Source organism: Pelecanus crispus, chromosome 14 (genome assembly GCF_030463565.1).
Source record: "Pelecanus crispus isolate bPelCri1 chromosome 14, bPelCri1.pri, whole genome shotgun sequence".
Classification (NCBI taxonomy): domain Eukaryota; kingdom Metazoa; phylum Chordata; class Aves; order Pelecaniformes; family Pelecanidae; genus Pelecanus; species Pelecanus crispus.
In genome coordinates, this window is record NC_134656.1 from 6,754,144 (window position 1) to 6,770,296 (window position 16,153).

Here is a 16,153-nt window from a genome sequence, read left to right on the forward strand (position 1 = left end):
CAGTATTCTGTAAAAGAATTGTAATTTCTCTTACGGTTTGAAAGAGGAAAAAGAGATAATGATAATCTAGATACAGTGATAAAGAAACATAACAAGAAGCTGAAGGACACTCCTCTGTCTCTGCATTTTTTCCAAAAGCAGTCAACAAAATAAATCAATCTCAAGAAAAATATTTCATTTGCGAACAAGCATTCATAGCCATCCACCAAACTGCAGTTTGTTTGGTAAATAGACTCTGGAAAGGTAATCTGATGAAAGAGAAGTTAGAACTTGAATTTCAGCCTTCAGTTTAGATGCTGCCATAATTTCCAGCTAAAAGAAGAACAAATGAATGTGTGATGCTGTAACAGCCTGATCCAGGGTTAGGTAATTATTTAAATAAGAATCACTCATGTTGGATGTGCGTGTAGAAATGTACAGTATTACTGGAAACGGTGCTGCAAAAGCCCTGTCACTGAGCTGAGTGAGCTTCTGTCCTGGTTTCGGCTGGGATAGAGTTAATTTTCTTCCTAGTAGCAGGCACAGTGCTGTGTTTTGGATTTAGTAGGAGAAGAATGTTGATAACACGCTGATGTTTTTTAGTTGTTGCTAAGTACTGCTTATGCTAGTCATGGACTTTTTTAGCTTCCCATGCTCTGCCAGGCACACAAGAAACTGGGAGGGGGCACAGCCAGAATACTTGATCCAAACTGACCAAAGGGCTATTCCATACCATATGATGTCATGCTCAGTATAGAAACTGGGGGGGGGGGGGGTGGCCAGGGAGCAGCGATTGCTGCTCGGGAACTGTCTGAGTATCGGTCGGCGGGTGGTGAGCAATTGCATTGTGCATCACTTGCTTCGTGTATCATTATTATTATTATCATTATTATATTGTTATTATTATCATTACTATTTTACTTTATTTCAATTATTAAACTGTTCTTATCTCAACCCAGGAGTGTTTCCCACTCTTACTCCTCTGATTCTCTCCCCCATCCCATCGGGGTAGGGGGAGTGAGCGAGCGGCTGCGTGGTGCTGAGCTGCTGGCTGGGGCTAAACCACGACAGCTTCATTTTACTCTGTGTTCATGTGTTCTCTAGTCCGACCCTCACAGTAACACCAACGATTTCTAAGACAAGTATAAACAGGAAGGAGAAGGCACACACAATACCTTTTCTTCCTTTCTAACCATTTCACGTGATATATGCCTGAATTGAGATATGTGGTTTAAAAGCTACCAGTGAGATTAGAGGCCTAGTACTGAGTAAGTAACTGCTGTAAGCATTCCCCTACTTGTAAAGACTTAATATATTCTGTAATATTTAGGAAAGCAGTAAAATCCCATGTACAGCATATGGTCATCAGATGGCTAATGGCAGGAAAGCTTAAAATGCTGCCAGTCCTGGCCCGTGAGCCATCAAGGCCCACTGATTCAGACAGACAGTGGGCAGGGGCTTTCTCAATCTTGCCTTCTTTTAGGGCTGCAAAACCTTACTGGTTCTGCTATACTAAGAGTTTGTCATCATAAAGAGGAACAGGATTGCAAGACAATAGGATTTGTCCTGTGGGGAGTAAGAAATAGGAAACAGTAGGTTTATACATACTTCTTTTTTCCACATTGGCTGACAAGCAATGTAAGGTCTCTTTTGTATACTTGCTAACTTATTTTCATCTTGCTTTGTAAAAGGAATCAGGACCTCTTTGTGTATATTTAATCTGAAAGGAAAATAAAGTTGTTAATTTTTCTCATATACTCAAAAAATACTTATTCCAAGTTATTTCTTTATATTAAGCCAAAATAGTATATTAAAAGAATAATGGATTTAAATGTCAGTTGTCTTTTTGTGCATTAGGTCAGACTGGATTTCCTGTCTATGAAACAGAAGAATACTTCTGTTTCTTTGGGGGAAATAACTAACCTCTCAAGATCAGATGGAAGGAGACCAAGCCACTTTATAGATGGAACGGTGAGATGATGGGCCTCAAAAGACATTGACTAAAATAAGAAAGGTCAACTATAACATTCAGTGACTTTTAGTTTAAATTATTTGAGATACATGGCTTCCAAGGTCATGGTCAGATTTTGTTACAAAGATAGTTAGGTATTTTCACTATCAGAATGGTACAGGAGAAAGTAGTGCAACTGAAGCTTACCATATCCCCTTGCTGGAAACCGTTCCTTCGCAAAGACTTGTGCCCTTCAGCTTATGACAGATTCTAGACTAGTCCAGTTTAGGCTGGTCTAGTCTGAATAGTTTTGTTTTGTTTTTTACAATCAATACAGTCAACTTTTTACAGTCAATATGAGTCTGATTGCCAAAAAAAAAAAAAAATTAAGCCAGGATGAGCAATGACAATCAAATCTGGAAATTTCTTGTATTTTCTGCTGGAAAGTACCACATCATATAATAGCCCAAACAAAGGTTCATCGTGGCTACACTAAATATCTCAGGGAAAAGTGTAAAAACAAATACACAGTTAACGATACTTCTCAGAATACTCCCCCTGCTCCCAACGGTTTGGGACTCCAACTTTCTGAGCCAGAAGTGGTGGTGGTGGTGTAATACTTGATTTTGTCGGGTTGCTTTTAGAATCCATGAAAACTTTTGTCATCTACAGCACCCTACAGCAAAGTATCACAGTTAAATTACATGTTGTATAAAGGAATACCTCCACTGTTTGTAATGAACTTGACATACTCTAGTTTCATTTGATACACCTGTTGCTCTGTAATTGAACAAAATGAACTTTCAAAGGAACCTGACAATTTAACTTGATCCTGGATGATGGTGTTTTATCAGTTTACACACCCTGTAGGAGAGCTGGAAGCGTGACAGCTCACCTGAAAACTTGGGTGTTCTGTCTCCCTGGATGTCCTTGAGGCATATGTTATGACATATATTTGAACTCTGACATCATCAATGTCTGATGGTTTTCTAAAGTTTGGGTTGTTTTTTTTTTTTTTTTTTTTAAACTTTGGATATTCTTTTTCCATTGCTCTACTGAACAGTTCGCCCATCTGCTCCTGCCCTTTGCTGTCACATTAGTCTGCCTGCCTTCCATATTGCCTTCCTGTACCTCGTCTTTTAGCAGTATAATAATGCCTTCTTGTTCCCTTTGCCTATTCTTCCATAATGTTCCATGCTAAGACATGTATCCATAAGTGAATTCTCACCCCAAACCAAAATCTTTACCAACATAACATGATTTTGTGGAGAGTCACCCATCTCACAAGTTATGTCCTCCTCCTCCCAAGATCCCTCCAGCCTTCATTTCTCTTCTAAGGCAGAAACAAAGCAAAATCAAGAATACTTTGCTATTTGGACTTCCTGAAAACTGCCTGTGCAGCAGGGAAAAACTGAAATATAGTTAAATGAAACACCTGTCATTGTTATCCAGTTTCTTTTTGTTGCAGAAAGAAGCCATTTCTGCAGATACACAAGGCCTAAAAACTGTCTTTGTGTTCAAACAAAATGATAAAAAGCAGTAACCATTCTAACAAAGGCTATAACATTTCATACATTCCAGCTTTAAGGCTGGGCTACAATACAATATATGTGAAGTGGAAGAATTATACTCACCACAGATCCATATTTGTAGATGCACATTATTTCTACACCTAGGTTGCAGAATACCAAATGTCAAGTGTCTATTTATCTGCATGCTGGGCATGTTTAAGAAGACTGCATTAAGAATTCAGTTTTGTGGCATAACAGTTACGGCTTTATGATTAGTGAGGTGCTTTATGGTTTACAGTTATTTTTAGAGTATGTCAAAACAATCAGAATTTGAGCACAATATATAATTAAATGTTTCACAGCATCTGTGCACAGTCATTTCAAAACCAAGGATAATCAGCTCCTTTACACGTTGTCCAACATGTATCACAAAAAGTGTCTGTCTTTATCCTGTGTAATCTGTATCTCTGAAGACTATTGCTTTGAGCAGCTGCTTCTCATTTTGCAGTAATCTCCCTAATTTCAGGTGGTATCAGTGTAGATACATAAGAGATTTTCTACATTTTGTGTATGTGAATTCAGATTCTGAATTCAGACAAAGGCATACACACTCACGTACACAGAACGCCTCATGAAATGAGGGAAATTTCAGACCTGCTGCTCACGTAACAGAATAGCACATCCAGAATGTCATGGTCTTGTTTTAGGATTAACTTTATTCCTGCTGGCATCAGACTTGTAGTTTCTAGCTTTCACTACTGTAAACTATTGACATGAGTGCTGAATTATTAAGATAAGTGTATGTGAACTACTTTAAAATTAATAAAAGACTCACTTTGCTCAAACATACTATTTTCTTCATGTCTGTCCGGCCTAAGGCTCATAATGTAGTTAAAAATTTTGCTTTATACCAAACTGAGCAATATTTACAGAAGTTCCTGTTATTTCCTTTAATTTTACAAAAGGGATAGTATAGCCAACAGCTGGAATTCTTGACAGAGCAACATTTTCAACAGTATTGAGCTCTGTAAAGATATAGCTAGGACCGCCTGAGACTTTTAGAAGTGGTCAAGTACCTAATTCCCATTAAAATCAGTAGAATCATGCAATGGATCATAAAATTCCATTATCCTTATCCTCATCTTCATCCTCATTTTTAGGCCCACAGGTACTTTCAAAATCTAGCTCTATTCTGAGCTACAGAATTCTGTAAAAAAAGCTTTTCTTTTTTAGGTACAAGGTAAGATTCTTATTAATGCCTCAAAGCACAACAAATCGTCACAGGGGGTAAGGGTACAGTCAATGGAGATGTAAAGCCAGTGCTGGTGTTTCAGTTAAACTCCTTCCGTACACCTAGATATATTCTGCATAAATCAGGAACCTTCTGATTGCATTGAATCTCTATGCTTTGAGTACCTTCCCATAAAAGCGAGAAAAGACATTCTAAATAAATTTTGCTTTCCTTTTATGTCACTGAACTTCTACAGATTTACCGTGTGGATCTGCATCCATAAGGGTGAAAATAGGAATTTGAAAAGTATCCCACAGCTTTCTGACCAAAAGTCGTGTATTAAGATCCGGTATGCCTCTTCCCTAAGGAAATAAAATAAAAGCAGACAGTTTTCAATTAATTAAAACAATATCTGACTACATATGTGTTTACATTTGCCATTTAAAAACAAGCACACAAACAAAATGCTGGCAGAAATATTTCTCTAGCAGCTATTTTGCAGGGAAAGTTGTATGGTCGTATTTTGGCTCTGTGAGGAGAAAATGAGGAACGGGCGGCGGAGCAGCAGTGCTGGATTATGGGCACTGTAGGCATATCATACGTTCCTCTATTCAAGGGGTTAATTTGTAAGGTCTGGGAGTTGGTGTATAGATGTGCCCTGGTATCTGTATAAGCTTGTATAAAAAAGCCACTTTTTTCTTCTCAAAAATATTTATGGCACTAATGAAACAATATAAAACAAGTTCTTGCTATGACTGACTATAACTGGACAGTCTGCTGCATAGTATAAATGCTTATGTCTCTTAGGTATGGGGATATGTTTTTTCCTCATTGTGGGCCACATTTGTCCCAGAACAAGTAGGTATGCATATTCCATTTACACATTCCTATGAATTCTCCATGCTCCATAGCTCGCTCAGTACAATCCAAAATCAACCAATTCTGTTTCACTTGGGTTTGCTAAACCTAGGATCTTGAAGGACAAAAGGTTACTCAACAATTAAGCCCTTCTGAGACAGTGGGGCAGCTACTTTGCAGCAGCACATGATGTTGATAAGCTACCAAGCTCTACGGAGATGTTTGAAGTAAATAAGTCTTTAGAATGTGTCTTTTGTATTTCTATCAGGATAATAAAATGAAAAAAAAAATCACTAGACATGTTTCATATTAATTTCATTATGGTCTTTTGACCAAGTTTGAGCACCACTACAGTGCTAAAGTATCATTTAAATTCTTACGTCTAGCTAGACAATATGAAGTGTAAGATACATACCGTAATCATTATACATGGGGACAATTTATTGCAGAAGTCATCATCCAGGAGTCTCTGAAAAGTTGCATCTTTTTCTACAATTAACATAAATTTGGCATGTGAGATTAAATCTTTTCTGTTAAGGCTAGCTGCATGTAAAATGATCCATCACACCAATCAATTAAAACTAAATGCTCTAAAATACCTGCTCTGGAGCCAAAAGCAGTGTTCATGACTCAATTTCAGAGCCAACAAGCAAAGAAAAAATTACCAGAACATTGTTTAACTTGGAATATTCTTTGTTTTTACTTAATTTTTTCAGTCTACAACGAGATTTCTTGCTCAAAGGATACTTTTAATTCCTTGAACATTAGATGGCACAGTGACTGCCTAAAACAACAAAAATGAGATTAATCATTTTAAATAGAGAAAATGATATATTTTAAAATAACAACATTAGGTAATGAAGGACACAATTACATCCTGAAACAACCATTCATCTTCTATATACAAGATCAATCTCAACATTTTCAGCTCTTTATAAGCATATTCAACCATTCATAGCCTGCTCTGTTGTATGGTTGTGCAGGTGTCCTCCTGTTACAAGATGCTTTTCAAACGTGTTTGTGCTCCTGTCACAGAAGATTGTTCATCATGTGGGCATTACAGGGACAACAATGTCCTGATTAATTGTTTATCTGTCTTAGCCAGCAGAAAAGTCAGCTTGGTGTGAAGTTTGCAAATTTAATACAGCCTTAAAACATTTAAGTGTTCTTTTTGGAAGACCATTAAATCCTTTCTTTTATTAACCTATAACCTGATTTTATAACTATTTTGGAGCAACAATTTTAAGACATAGTAATGTTTACTTTACATCTCATATTAGGATTGACTCAATCTGGCAAGCATATGGATGAGAAAACAGGAACTGGAGGAAGAACTTGGCAAAAGCATATGTATATATTGAAGTGTGTGGTCTGTTTTTACTTCTGACTGCTAAATCACCTCCGGTGCCAGGGTGGAACAACTCAACAAATAAAAATACGAAGAGCTGTAGAAGAGCATTAATAGCAGGGGTCTTTACGCTCTGCTTAAAAACAAAGTATAGTAGGCAGTTAAGGTTATCTTTCCATTTTGAAATTGCCGACTTAGGCTTACAACGAACACATTTTCCAGGAAATCATGACAACAGTCAGCAAGTCTGAGTTCTGTTCCTGCTTTCATACTCTGCACGGCTATAGGAAATCTTTTAGGACTAGATTAGTTGAATCTCATCTCCTCAAACCACTTTTGGCTCTTGGCTTATGAAACTTCTCTTTAGCTCAGTGCCACCTTTGATAAAATTAGTTGACAATAAGCCCTTCTAATGTCTGTAATTCCTGTATAAGTGATAATCCTGAGGCCAAACAGCCTGGTATTATATAACTTTGGTTGTACAGTGCTGGGCACGTGAAGACAATATCAACTCTTATGGAGTATCATCATTATGAGAACATAATTTGGGGCTAGAAAGAGATTTCTAATTACAGAGGCTCAGTTCGGTCTCTCATCTGTGCTGTTGCTACCAGAGGAGTCTGCCCAGTGTGGTAGAAGCAGCTCACTGAGGACCATATGAGTATGTTAACTCATGCCATAAGACTTGTTTTCTTACTCTGCCAGAAATCAATCTATTGTGACAGAAACAAAGTATGTTCAGAGTGCTCAGGATTCTTTGATTCAGAGCACTTATTTGACAGAACACTGTAATATAAAGCCTAAGATACACAATAAATACGCCTTCCTCTGCAAGGCTCCCACGATAGAAGGTAGTGCTAAAAACCATATCCAAAGGATATGTTCCTGGTGAGTATATAGCTGAGCTTCAGAACTGCAGTACAGTTGAGCAATACTTTTTCTCTCTCTTTTTTCACCCAGGTTGTAATGTCTCAATTTGCCACAAGCACAGGTCTGCATAATAACTGTATACAGTAACCTGAGCTACAAGAAGTGTAAGATGTTATGCAAAGGTAGATGCTATGAATTACTGTTGCTGTTTTATAATACATACTGTTGCACCGCAGGTACAATTCACTTTTGTACCATCTTCCTCAGTGTAACTTAAATTACCAGCAACAAAACCTTTAGTTGTAGACAGCTGAAAAAAATAGTAAGTTGTATACAGTAAATTGGAAGTTACATGCTGTTATGTTACTATATTGCACAAACAAAACAAGAAACTTCTGAAAAGCGTTTTGACTGGTAATACACAGTTATCAACTGCCATCAACCTTTTAAACACTAAGCAATGTTGTCATCATGGATATAAAAGCGTACTTACAATAAATAATGTTAGCTGCATTTATAGATACAAAGGAATTCTTGTAAGGCGTGAGATACAAGTAAATCTGAAAGGCTGTTACATCTCTGCCTCACTTTAAATTTTCATTTAACCCCCAAGTTAGCAAATCATTTGAGTACAAATTGCTAAACCGATGTCTTGCACTCTGAAGTTTAAGCACTGCCTTCACTAGGTAACAGCAAAAGGCCCTGTGATTTTAGCTGGCAGTTTGTCCCAAACTCTTTGGAGCAAGCAAACTCTACGAATTTTCTCTGAAGAAAGAAACCTTTCAAGGGCTATGATAAACCATAATTAGGTTTCACTTGCACAAATGACACTTTATTTTAACCACATATTTCCTACTGATAACTTTTCTTTGTACTTCAGCTTTCAGTTTAATCTATATGATTTGGAAATAATGACAAAAACATTCGTAAGCCACTTACTATATGTAGACTTCTCCGAGGTATCTTAAGCATGCAAGAAATGTCATTGATTATATTGTCCACAACACTTTGGCTACCAAACAGTAGTGTATCTGAATAATATATATCTCTATCAAGACAAAATATTGTATTTGTAATTATAATACTGAAACAGCAGTAGGCTTGTGAGAATTTTATAGAGGGCATGGATAATCAGATCAACCTAAAGCATTTTACGTACAGGAATCCATTATCCTACAGGTTTGCATCCGACAGGCTGCTTTTCACAATAACTTCCTTAAAATACAACTTTACTTGAAATTACAGGAATGTAGTATGTTACCTTTTAGTTGCATAAGTATTGCTCTGCACCATCTTATAGATCATAGATAATATTTTGAGCATCAGAGCTGAAAAGATACATTTTTAAAAAACATTTTATCCATTTTCAAAAATGTATATACAATAATTTGTCTTTATATTGACCCATATTTGTGTCTCATAGAATAAAACTTTGAAGCATGTATTTTAATGTGCTGTAAAACTACTGTACTAATCAATAGACTCAATAATTTCTAGCATAATTATAAAACATATGACGGAGTTAAGTGAGGGAATGTATGCCTTGCTATCCAGGCCAAGAAATTAAATGACTGAGTTAGAAAAAGAAATGAGCATATTGTCCATATTCCAAGATTCTGTTACTAGCTAGCTTTTTGAAGAAGGCTGGTGTTTTTACATGAAGACCTTTTGAATGTGCCTTCAGCTGATATTCATTCAGGGAGGGTAGAAACTGTAAGAATGCTGTATTGATTTCACTGTCACTCATTACAATTTAATAGAGAAAAGAAAAGCTGAAGGACTGGCCATAATATCAGGTTATATTAGCCATACACTTCTAAAACACAGTGCATAATATTTTTTTACGGGGTTTTTTTTTTGGTGTTTTTTTTTGTTTGGTTGTTTGGTTGGTTTTTTTACAAAGTTTTGAACTAAAATACAAGAAAAAACAAGAATTCTGCTATTGGACTTTTTTAACTTACCAAATTTTGGTGCTGATCTAGGGCAGTCACTTCTTATTTGTTTTGTAGCACAATGTGGTATCATTTGTAGACCTACAGCATCTTTAAATCTGATACATTGCAAACAAATACAAAAAACCCTGTAAACTCATTGAGTATATGTAAACTGTTCTCTGCAAGGTAATTCAGACTCAGCCCCCTTTCCTATGATCAAATATGCTAGTGCTATTTCAGACTCAGTACAGAAACCACCAACTTGGGTGGAGTCAGAGTGGCTGAAGGAAAAAGGCAGGCAGTTGTCATCATCTGCCAAAATGACCCGCTCAAAACATTACTGACCTGCCCCCCATTTGATCATTGGCTTCAAAACACAAAAGTTTCTCAAGATACTTCAAGACTGATATTAAACCTAAAATACATGTTTCCAGACAAAAGTAGAGACAAGAAAAATATTTTATACGTGTTTATAACTGTTAATATATCAGCATCAATTATTATTTAGCATGAAAACAAAGGAATAACCAACACAGGAAAAAATGTGAATCATTATTGGAATACAAATCAAGTCTGACATAGAATGTATGAAAAAGTGTTATTATTTCATATTACAGTAATATTATCTGATTTACACCCTTAACTTTTGGAAACAAAAATGTGGTCCATCCTATTCTCTAACCAGTTGTTTAATCTAAATGAGCTCCACCATTTCGTGTTTCACCATTTCATGTCTGAAGGTGCACATTTCACCAAAAGAATCAGGTATTTTCTTAACGACACTTCATTTTCCTTAAAATTATTTTAATGACTTATGATATGACAGTCCTGTCTTTAAAGCATGCTTTTTCATTTCAGAGTTTTGTATGTACTTTAAAAAGTACTGATGGTAAAATGGCCATAATTTTATCTAAAACCACATGTTGTTTCTAAACTTCTTTGTCAAAGGTTTTGCTCCATGCATCCTTTGGGTGGCAGAACACACCACGGTACACACATGTAGAGTGACACAGCACAGTGTAGCATCTGCCTGCCAGCTTTAAAGTAACTTTCTTGCATTTGTGCTGCAACATTTAAAAGATATTTGTGCCTTTCACTTGCACGCTCCCTACATTGTAACTGCATGGGAGGAAAAGAATAATCAACATTTTGCTGGATTGCACTCTCAGGTTAAAGAAAGAACGCTCCTTTCAGAAAACGGTATGCTGAAGGACCTGAGCAGTGTGGCTCCCACAGGTATTTTGTAAAGGCAACTGCAAGCTGGCATTAGATCGGACATCCAGCAATTCTTCCTAGGATTGTGTTTACCCCAGCAGAATAGTTTTCTATAAAATCTTCTTTCTAGTAATGGGAAATCTTTCCCCCCCCACCCTTTCCTTTTTTCTTCTTTTTTTTTTTTTTTTTCCTCTTCCTAGAAAGATACAGCTGGACAATGGAAACTGATTGTACTGCTTTAGGCCTGGCATTGTCACTGATTGACATCATTCTCAGGTAAATACCTCTCAGAACATCTACAAATGTTTACAAGGAACATTTCAAAAGTGAAATCATTGTCTCATTTTACTAGTTCCTGCCCAGCAGATTCTAGCTGTGTAGATTAGGTATGAAAAGGCTGCCTAAAAAAGAAAAAAAAATGCCCCACTGACTATTTTCTTCCATTCATATTATATTTTGTCATTCTGTTTTTATTTTGATTTGTCTATTTATTTTTATTTTAATCTTCTTAAACTGCTGTATTAAAGTGGGATATAGGTCACTATTCAACAGAAATGCATATCTGAGATTACATTTGTCCCCCATAAATAACAGTTCAGCTTTTTTTAATGTGATTGATGAGTCTTATTTTTAACATACTGTGATGTTAACTTGTTTTAATTTGAATGTTTCTCCCCCATGTGTTCTGATGGCAAATAACATCTCACATTTGTTTTTCTAGCTTGGAATGCCATTTCCTTGAAGATTGCCAAAAATTGCAAAACTTTCTTATAGTATTTTAATTTTACAGACATACGAGTGAAACATTTTTGTCAAACTATCAAGACACAAACCATTAAATTCCCTGGAACATACAAGCCTTCCAGTTAACTGATTACCTTCAGGCCCCTCAGGTTTTTTGATTGACAGAAATTTATTGTTCTCATTAAAGGAGTATTCCACCCAAGTGTTACGTATGGAAGGTTTACTATGCTTTCTCAACCTCAAATGTTTGTAATGTGTCCACTTACAAGCACCTCTGCAATCTTACCGATCTAAATATCCTTTAACCCACTGACGTCCAAAGCTATTACAGGGCAAGCAATAAATTTGTGTCTTCCTTTATCCTTTTGCTTCTGTATTATGGAAAGCAATTAATCTCTCAGTTTCAGGAAAAATACTGTTGCACAAGCAACTTCTGCAAATCACAAAGTGTGTTATAAAGGAGGACAGGTTGCTTTTTCTCTGATCCTGTCCAGATAAACTGGCATAAGATCTGAAATTTAAATAATGTATTAGAAACTCAGTTTGCTTTATTTGTCTGGTAATGAACTTAGAACACAACACGAGGCAAGAAATACAACAGGAAGAGGTGAGATGCATCTTCTGTGAAGAACAAAAAGATAAGTTTATCACTGTCATTTTAAGAAAGTGATTGCATGAGGAAAAGCAGAGAAAAAGAAAAGAGGAAGCACAGAAAAGGCATTGGAGGATGAAATTGCTAGTAATTGTTTCCAGCCTAAAACAGATTTTTTCACTCTAACACAACTTATTATTTCTGGTTTCTACTGCTTCCACAAAATGGTTGTTTATAGGACGTCCCTTTCCTTTCTAACCCCTATTACAGTAGTTTTACATTCCCCCTTATGCTATGGTCTGCTGTTAATACCTGATGCCTGTTCATGCAGAGTGGTTACTAAGCATTACTTCTTATTTGTCCGTTACTTTTTAAGAAGTCAAATTATTTATTGATTCTAATACTTACAGAATTATGTAACATTAACTTTTCTGGAAGTTACGTAATCAAATTTATATTCATGGTATTTATAGTAATGTAAGGCAGGACTTCAAAATATATAATACTTACTCTATATTCCTCCAATCTGATCTGTTAGCCACTGTGAGAACAGGTGCTTTTTTTTGGGCCAAGCTTTTAAGTACATCTTGAATAACATTTTCTATTGCTTCCAGAACTTCAGAACTGAAACAAAGAAAATTAATGATACAGTTCACATGATAAAATCTAGTTCTACTTTGAGTTTTGATCATCTATCCTCACTTCTATAAAAATAATGTAATCCAAAACTGCTTCAAGGATATATTTGTTTCAAAAATGTGGAGGAACTATTTTGGTTTTTAATTTTGTTTTGTTCAGTTTCCTTAAAATCTTTGACTTTCCATTCCAGATGCATGACTGAGGACACAATTAAAAGTACATTTTTATCCAATGTTGAAGCCATCAAATTTTTTACCCGTCTAAAAGTACAGACCAACTGGCTGGTTTGTGACTAATGATTAATGTTTTACTATAAATGATGTAATATTGGCTTTGGCTATGATTTGGGCTAAGTTGTTTTTAAATGCTGTAAATTCAAAAAATGTTCAAGAGTACAAATACTTCCTGTTGTAGCATTGCATGTTAACCTTTTGATCTGCTGCCCTGAACAAACTGTTAAGGGTTTTAATTATATGAAGGCTTAGTCTCAACAGATGCACCGTGAAAGGAATAAAATCTGTATCTTTCACCTAAAAAGACAAAGTAACCTTGCAGCAGATCCCTTACAGCAAAACTGTAGGCTGGTTTGAGTGTTATGACAGATGCTTTTTATTTTCATAAGCAATCTGACTCCAACATTTCAGCTGTCCTTAAAATTGCAAGTGTACTATATACCATCATAAGTTTAGGTAGGAATTAGAAGAATAGACAAACCTTACTTTACCTCCAAGTTTTATCAGCAAAGTCCAATTTTGTCATTAAGTAATATACTAAGAAATAATGAGTCAATACCAGTGCATACCACACAAAATGAATTATCCCACTGTTACAAAATCAGCAAGAATGATTTTCAAAACCTAGCTATGAGACTCCTTAAACAATAATGAAGTGTCATTAAAGCTCTCTTCTACTAGCTGAATATGTTTCTTCCATTTTGTAGCTCAGCTTCCACTTACTCCTCATTCTGCTGAAACTAGATTATAATTTTTTGAAAGCAATTTCTGGAAAGTACTAACCTTTTATTTTAAAATGTTACTCGTAATAGTATGTGTATATATAAAAAAAACCCTACTAGTATTACTAATATTTTTGTCCAATAATATTAAACAATTCAACAAACACAATGCAGGGTTTTTTTACGTTTTCCAGATGAATAAACTTGGACACAGAGAGACTAACGACTTTCCAAAGGTGAAACAGTAAAGCATTTGCAGTGCTGTTAATACAAGAAGGCCTGGTCATGCAGCCGACAGGTAAATTCATTTTCTACTGTATAATAGTTTCGTAATTAAGTCCAAGATTCCCTAACTTTCAGACTCATAGTCTCTTCCTCCTAATTAATATTCTACATCTCACTGCCACATCCGAAATAGAAATTCTAGTAAGCACAGAGGAAATGGTTGACTGGTGAGCTAAATGTGTAATGCAGCAAACAGTGAGAGTAAAATAGGTAAGCAAAGCTGACTATGGTGCGTACCTCCAACATAACAAAAATTAGAGTGTTGAAGACAATAAAAATATGTATGGGCAGATGGATGAAAGGAGAGGCAGGTAGGTAGGAAATCTAACCTGTGTCATTGCTTTGATACTCATAAATATTTTACTTATTCATTTGGTTCTGTCCACTGTTACTGTCTAATATTCCAGATGTACTTCAAAGTTTGCTGCAGAATTTCAAAGTCCGGGTTTCTGTTCTAATCCCAATTTCCTGATTTATTGGCCAACAGAAGTTGTAAATGTGGCAAAATAGGAGGAAGAGGACAGCAGTTCTCTGTGTACCCCCTGCTGATATTCTGTCTCCTTTTGCAGAGATTAACTGAATTTTAATAAGCAAACATACAATACTGGCCAAGTATGCCTACTTAAAATTCACTCTGCTTTAGTTAAGCAGTGAAATCTGAGCAGAGAAGGGGTAGGCACTCTATATCTCACAACGTTTGCCTGATCATTTCTAACACATTGCAGCATGAGTAGATACTTGTTTCTGTATAGCACAAGAAATGATCTTCAACATTAATAGCATAAAAGATTAATATTATAGCACCTTTAGCAAGCAAACAATATAAATACACAAGAGAAAAAATTACAAATAAAAATCTGCAATGTAATAAACTAATACACTCCAAACCCCAGAACTGTACATCGCTAAAGCCATGCGGTTCCCATACCCTGCCACAAAGACTAGGAACTCTCCAAGTCATTATTATCATTATCTTTTTCCTTTTAAAAAACTTTTAAGATGCCCCCAGTCTGTTCTAGCCTCCAGGGCTCATATACTGTGTGTGCAAAGAGTCTTTAAAAAAACCGATGAGAGTTTTTTGTTAGTGAAATTCAGTATGCTTGTTTTGTCACGGTTTTCTGTATTTCTGTCTGTACCTACAGACTTTGGAGAGGTCTGAGGGAAAAGAGATGCTGTTTGCAGTGTGAGAGCCCCTCTTCCCCCATGTTTTTGTAAGGGAGTATGTTTTTCACTTTTGCACAAGCCCATTAGGTGCAATGGTGCACTACCTACTTAAGCATTACCACAGAGAGTATGGGTGCTATTTTTCACATCTTTTACCTGGGGACGTGGCTGTCATGACCAGACAGACACGTTTCCCTGAAGCTGGCCTTGTTCCCAGCTGGCACTTCAGTGGAACACGCACTGTGGTCCTCCATGAAGGTTGGTGCAGACCAATCCAACTTCTCTGGAAGGGATGAAGCCATGTAAAAAAGAGGCAAAAGAGATTACCAAAGAAACTAGAAAAGGCTATTCTGCATGCTGGACTTTAAACTCATGATCTGAGGTCAACGCATAGGGCCAGAGAGAAAAAGCAGAAAATTTCTGTAGAAACTAAAGTCAAGATTTTCCTGCCCTTCCTGACTGACTGAGGGCTTTTCCCGCCTTTTCTAACGGACAGGAGCTGGCCCTGCCCTTCCTGACTGACTGAGGGCTTTTCCCGCCTTTTCTAACGGACAGGAGCTGGCCCTGCCCTTCCTGACTGACTGAGGGCTTTTCCCGCCTTTTCTAACGGACAGGAGCTGGCCCTGCCCTTCCTGACTGACTGAGGGCTTTTCCCGCCTTTTCTAACGGACAGGAGCTGGCCCTGCCCTTCCTGACTGACTGAGGGCTTTTCCCGCCTTTTCTAACGGACAGGAGCTGGCCCTGCCCTTCCTGACTGACTGAGGGCTTTTCCCGCCTTTTCTAACGGACAGGAGCTGGCCCTGCCCTTCCTGACTGACTGAGGGCTTTTCCCGCTCTTTCTGACTGACCAATGGCTTTCCCCGCTCTTCCTGACTGA

At 36.8% G+C, this 16,153-nt stretch overlaps 1 protein-coding gene across 1 annotated transcript; it reads right to left on the reverse strand.

Annotated features, from left to right (window-relative positions):
* Nucleotides 1-192: 192 nt before the first annotated feature.
* On the reverse strand, nucleotides 193-15,530 carry SPO11 (SPO11 initiator of meiotic double strand breaks). The gene is made up of 13 exons (XM_075721324.1): nucleotides 15,433-15,530; nucleotides 12,744-12,857; nucleotides 9,710-9,798; nucleotides 9,010-9,076; nucleotides 8,688-8,796; nucleotides 7,972-8,058; nucleotides 6,278-6,314; nucleotides 5,946-6,055; nucleotides 4,935-5,034; nucleotides 3,565-3,602; nucleotides 1,903-1,979; nucleotides 1,588-1,699; nucleotides 193-312 (listed from the first exon to the last, which is right to left on the reverse strand). The coding sequence occupies exons 1-13, from the start codon at nucleotides 15,528-15,530 to the stop codon at nucleotides 193-195; spliced, it is 1,158 nt and encodes a 385-aa protein (XP_075577439.1).
* Between the last annotated feature and the right edge of the window lie 623 nt (nucleotides 15,531-16,153).

What these genes read in the sequence shown, in the direction of transcription:
- SPO11 (XM_075721324.1), bottom strand. Translation starts at nt 15,530, where the DNA reads ATGGAGGACCACAGTGCGTGTTCCACTGAAGTGCCAGCTGGGAACAAG. An exon ending in TCAGATTGGAGGAATATAGA is followed by an intron (nt 9,799 to 12,743) that starts GTAAGTATTATA and finishes GCAATGTATCAG; the next exon opens with ATTTAAAGATGCTGTAGGTC. An exon ending in ATTGTACCTGCGGTGCAACA is followed by an intron (nt 6,315 to 7,971) that starts GTATGTATTATA and finishes TTGTTGTTTTAG; the next exon opens with GCAGTCACTGTGCCATCTAA.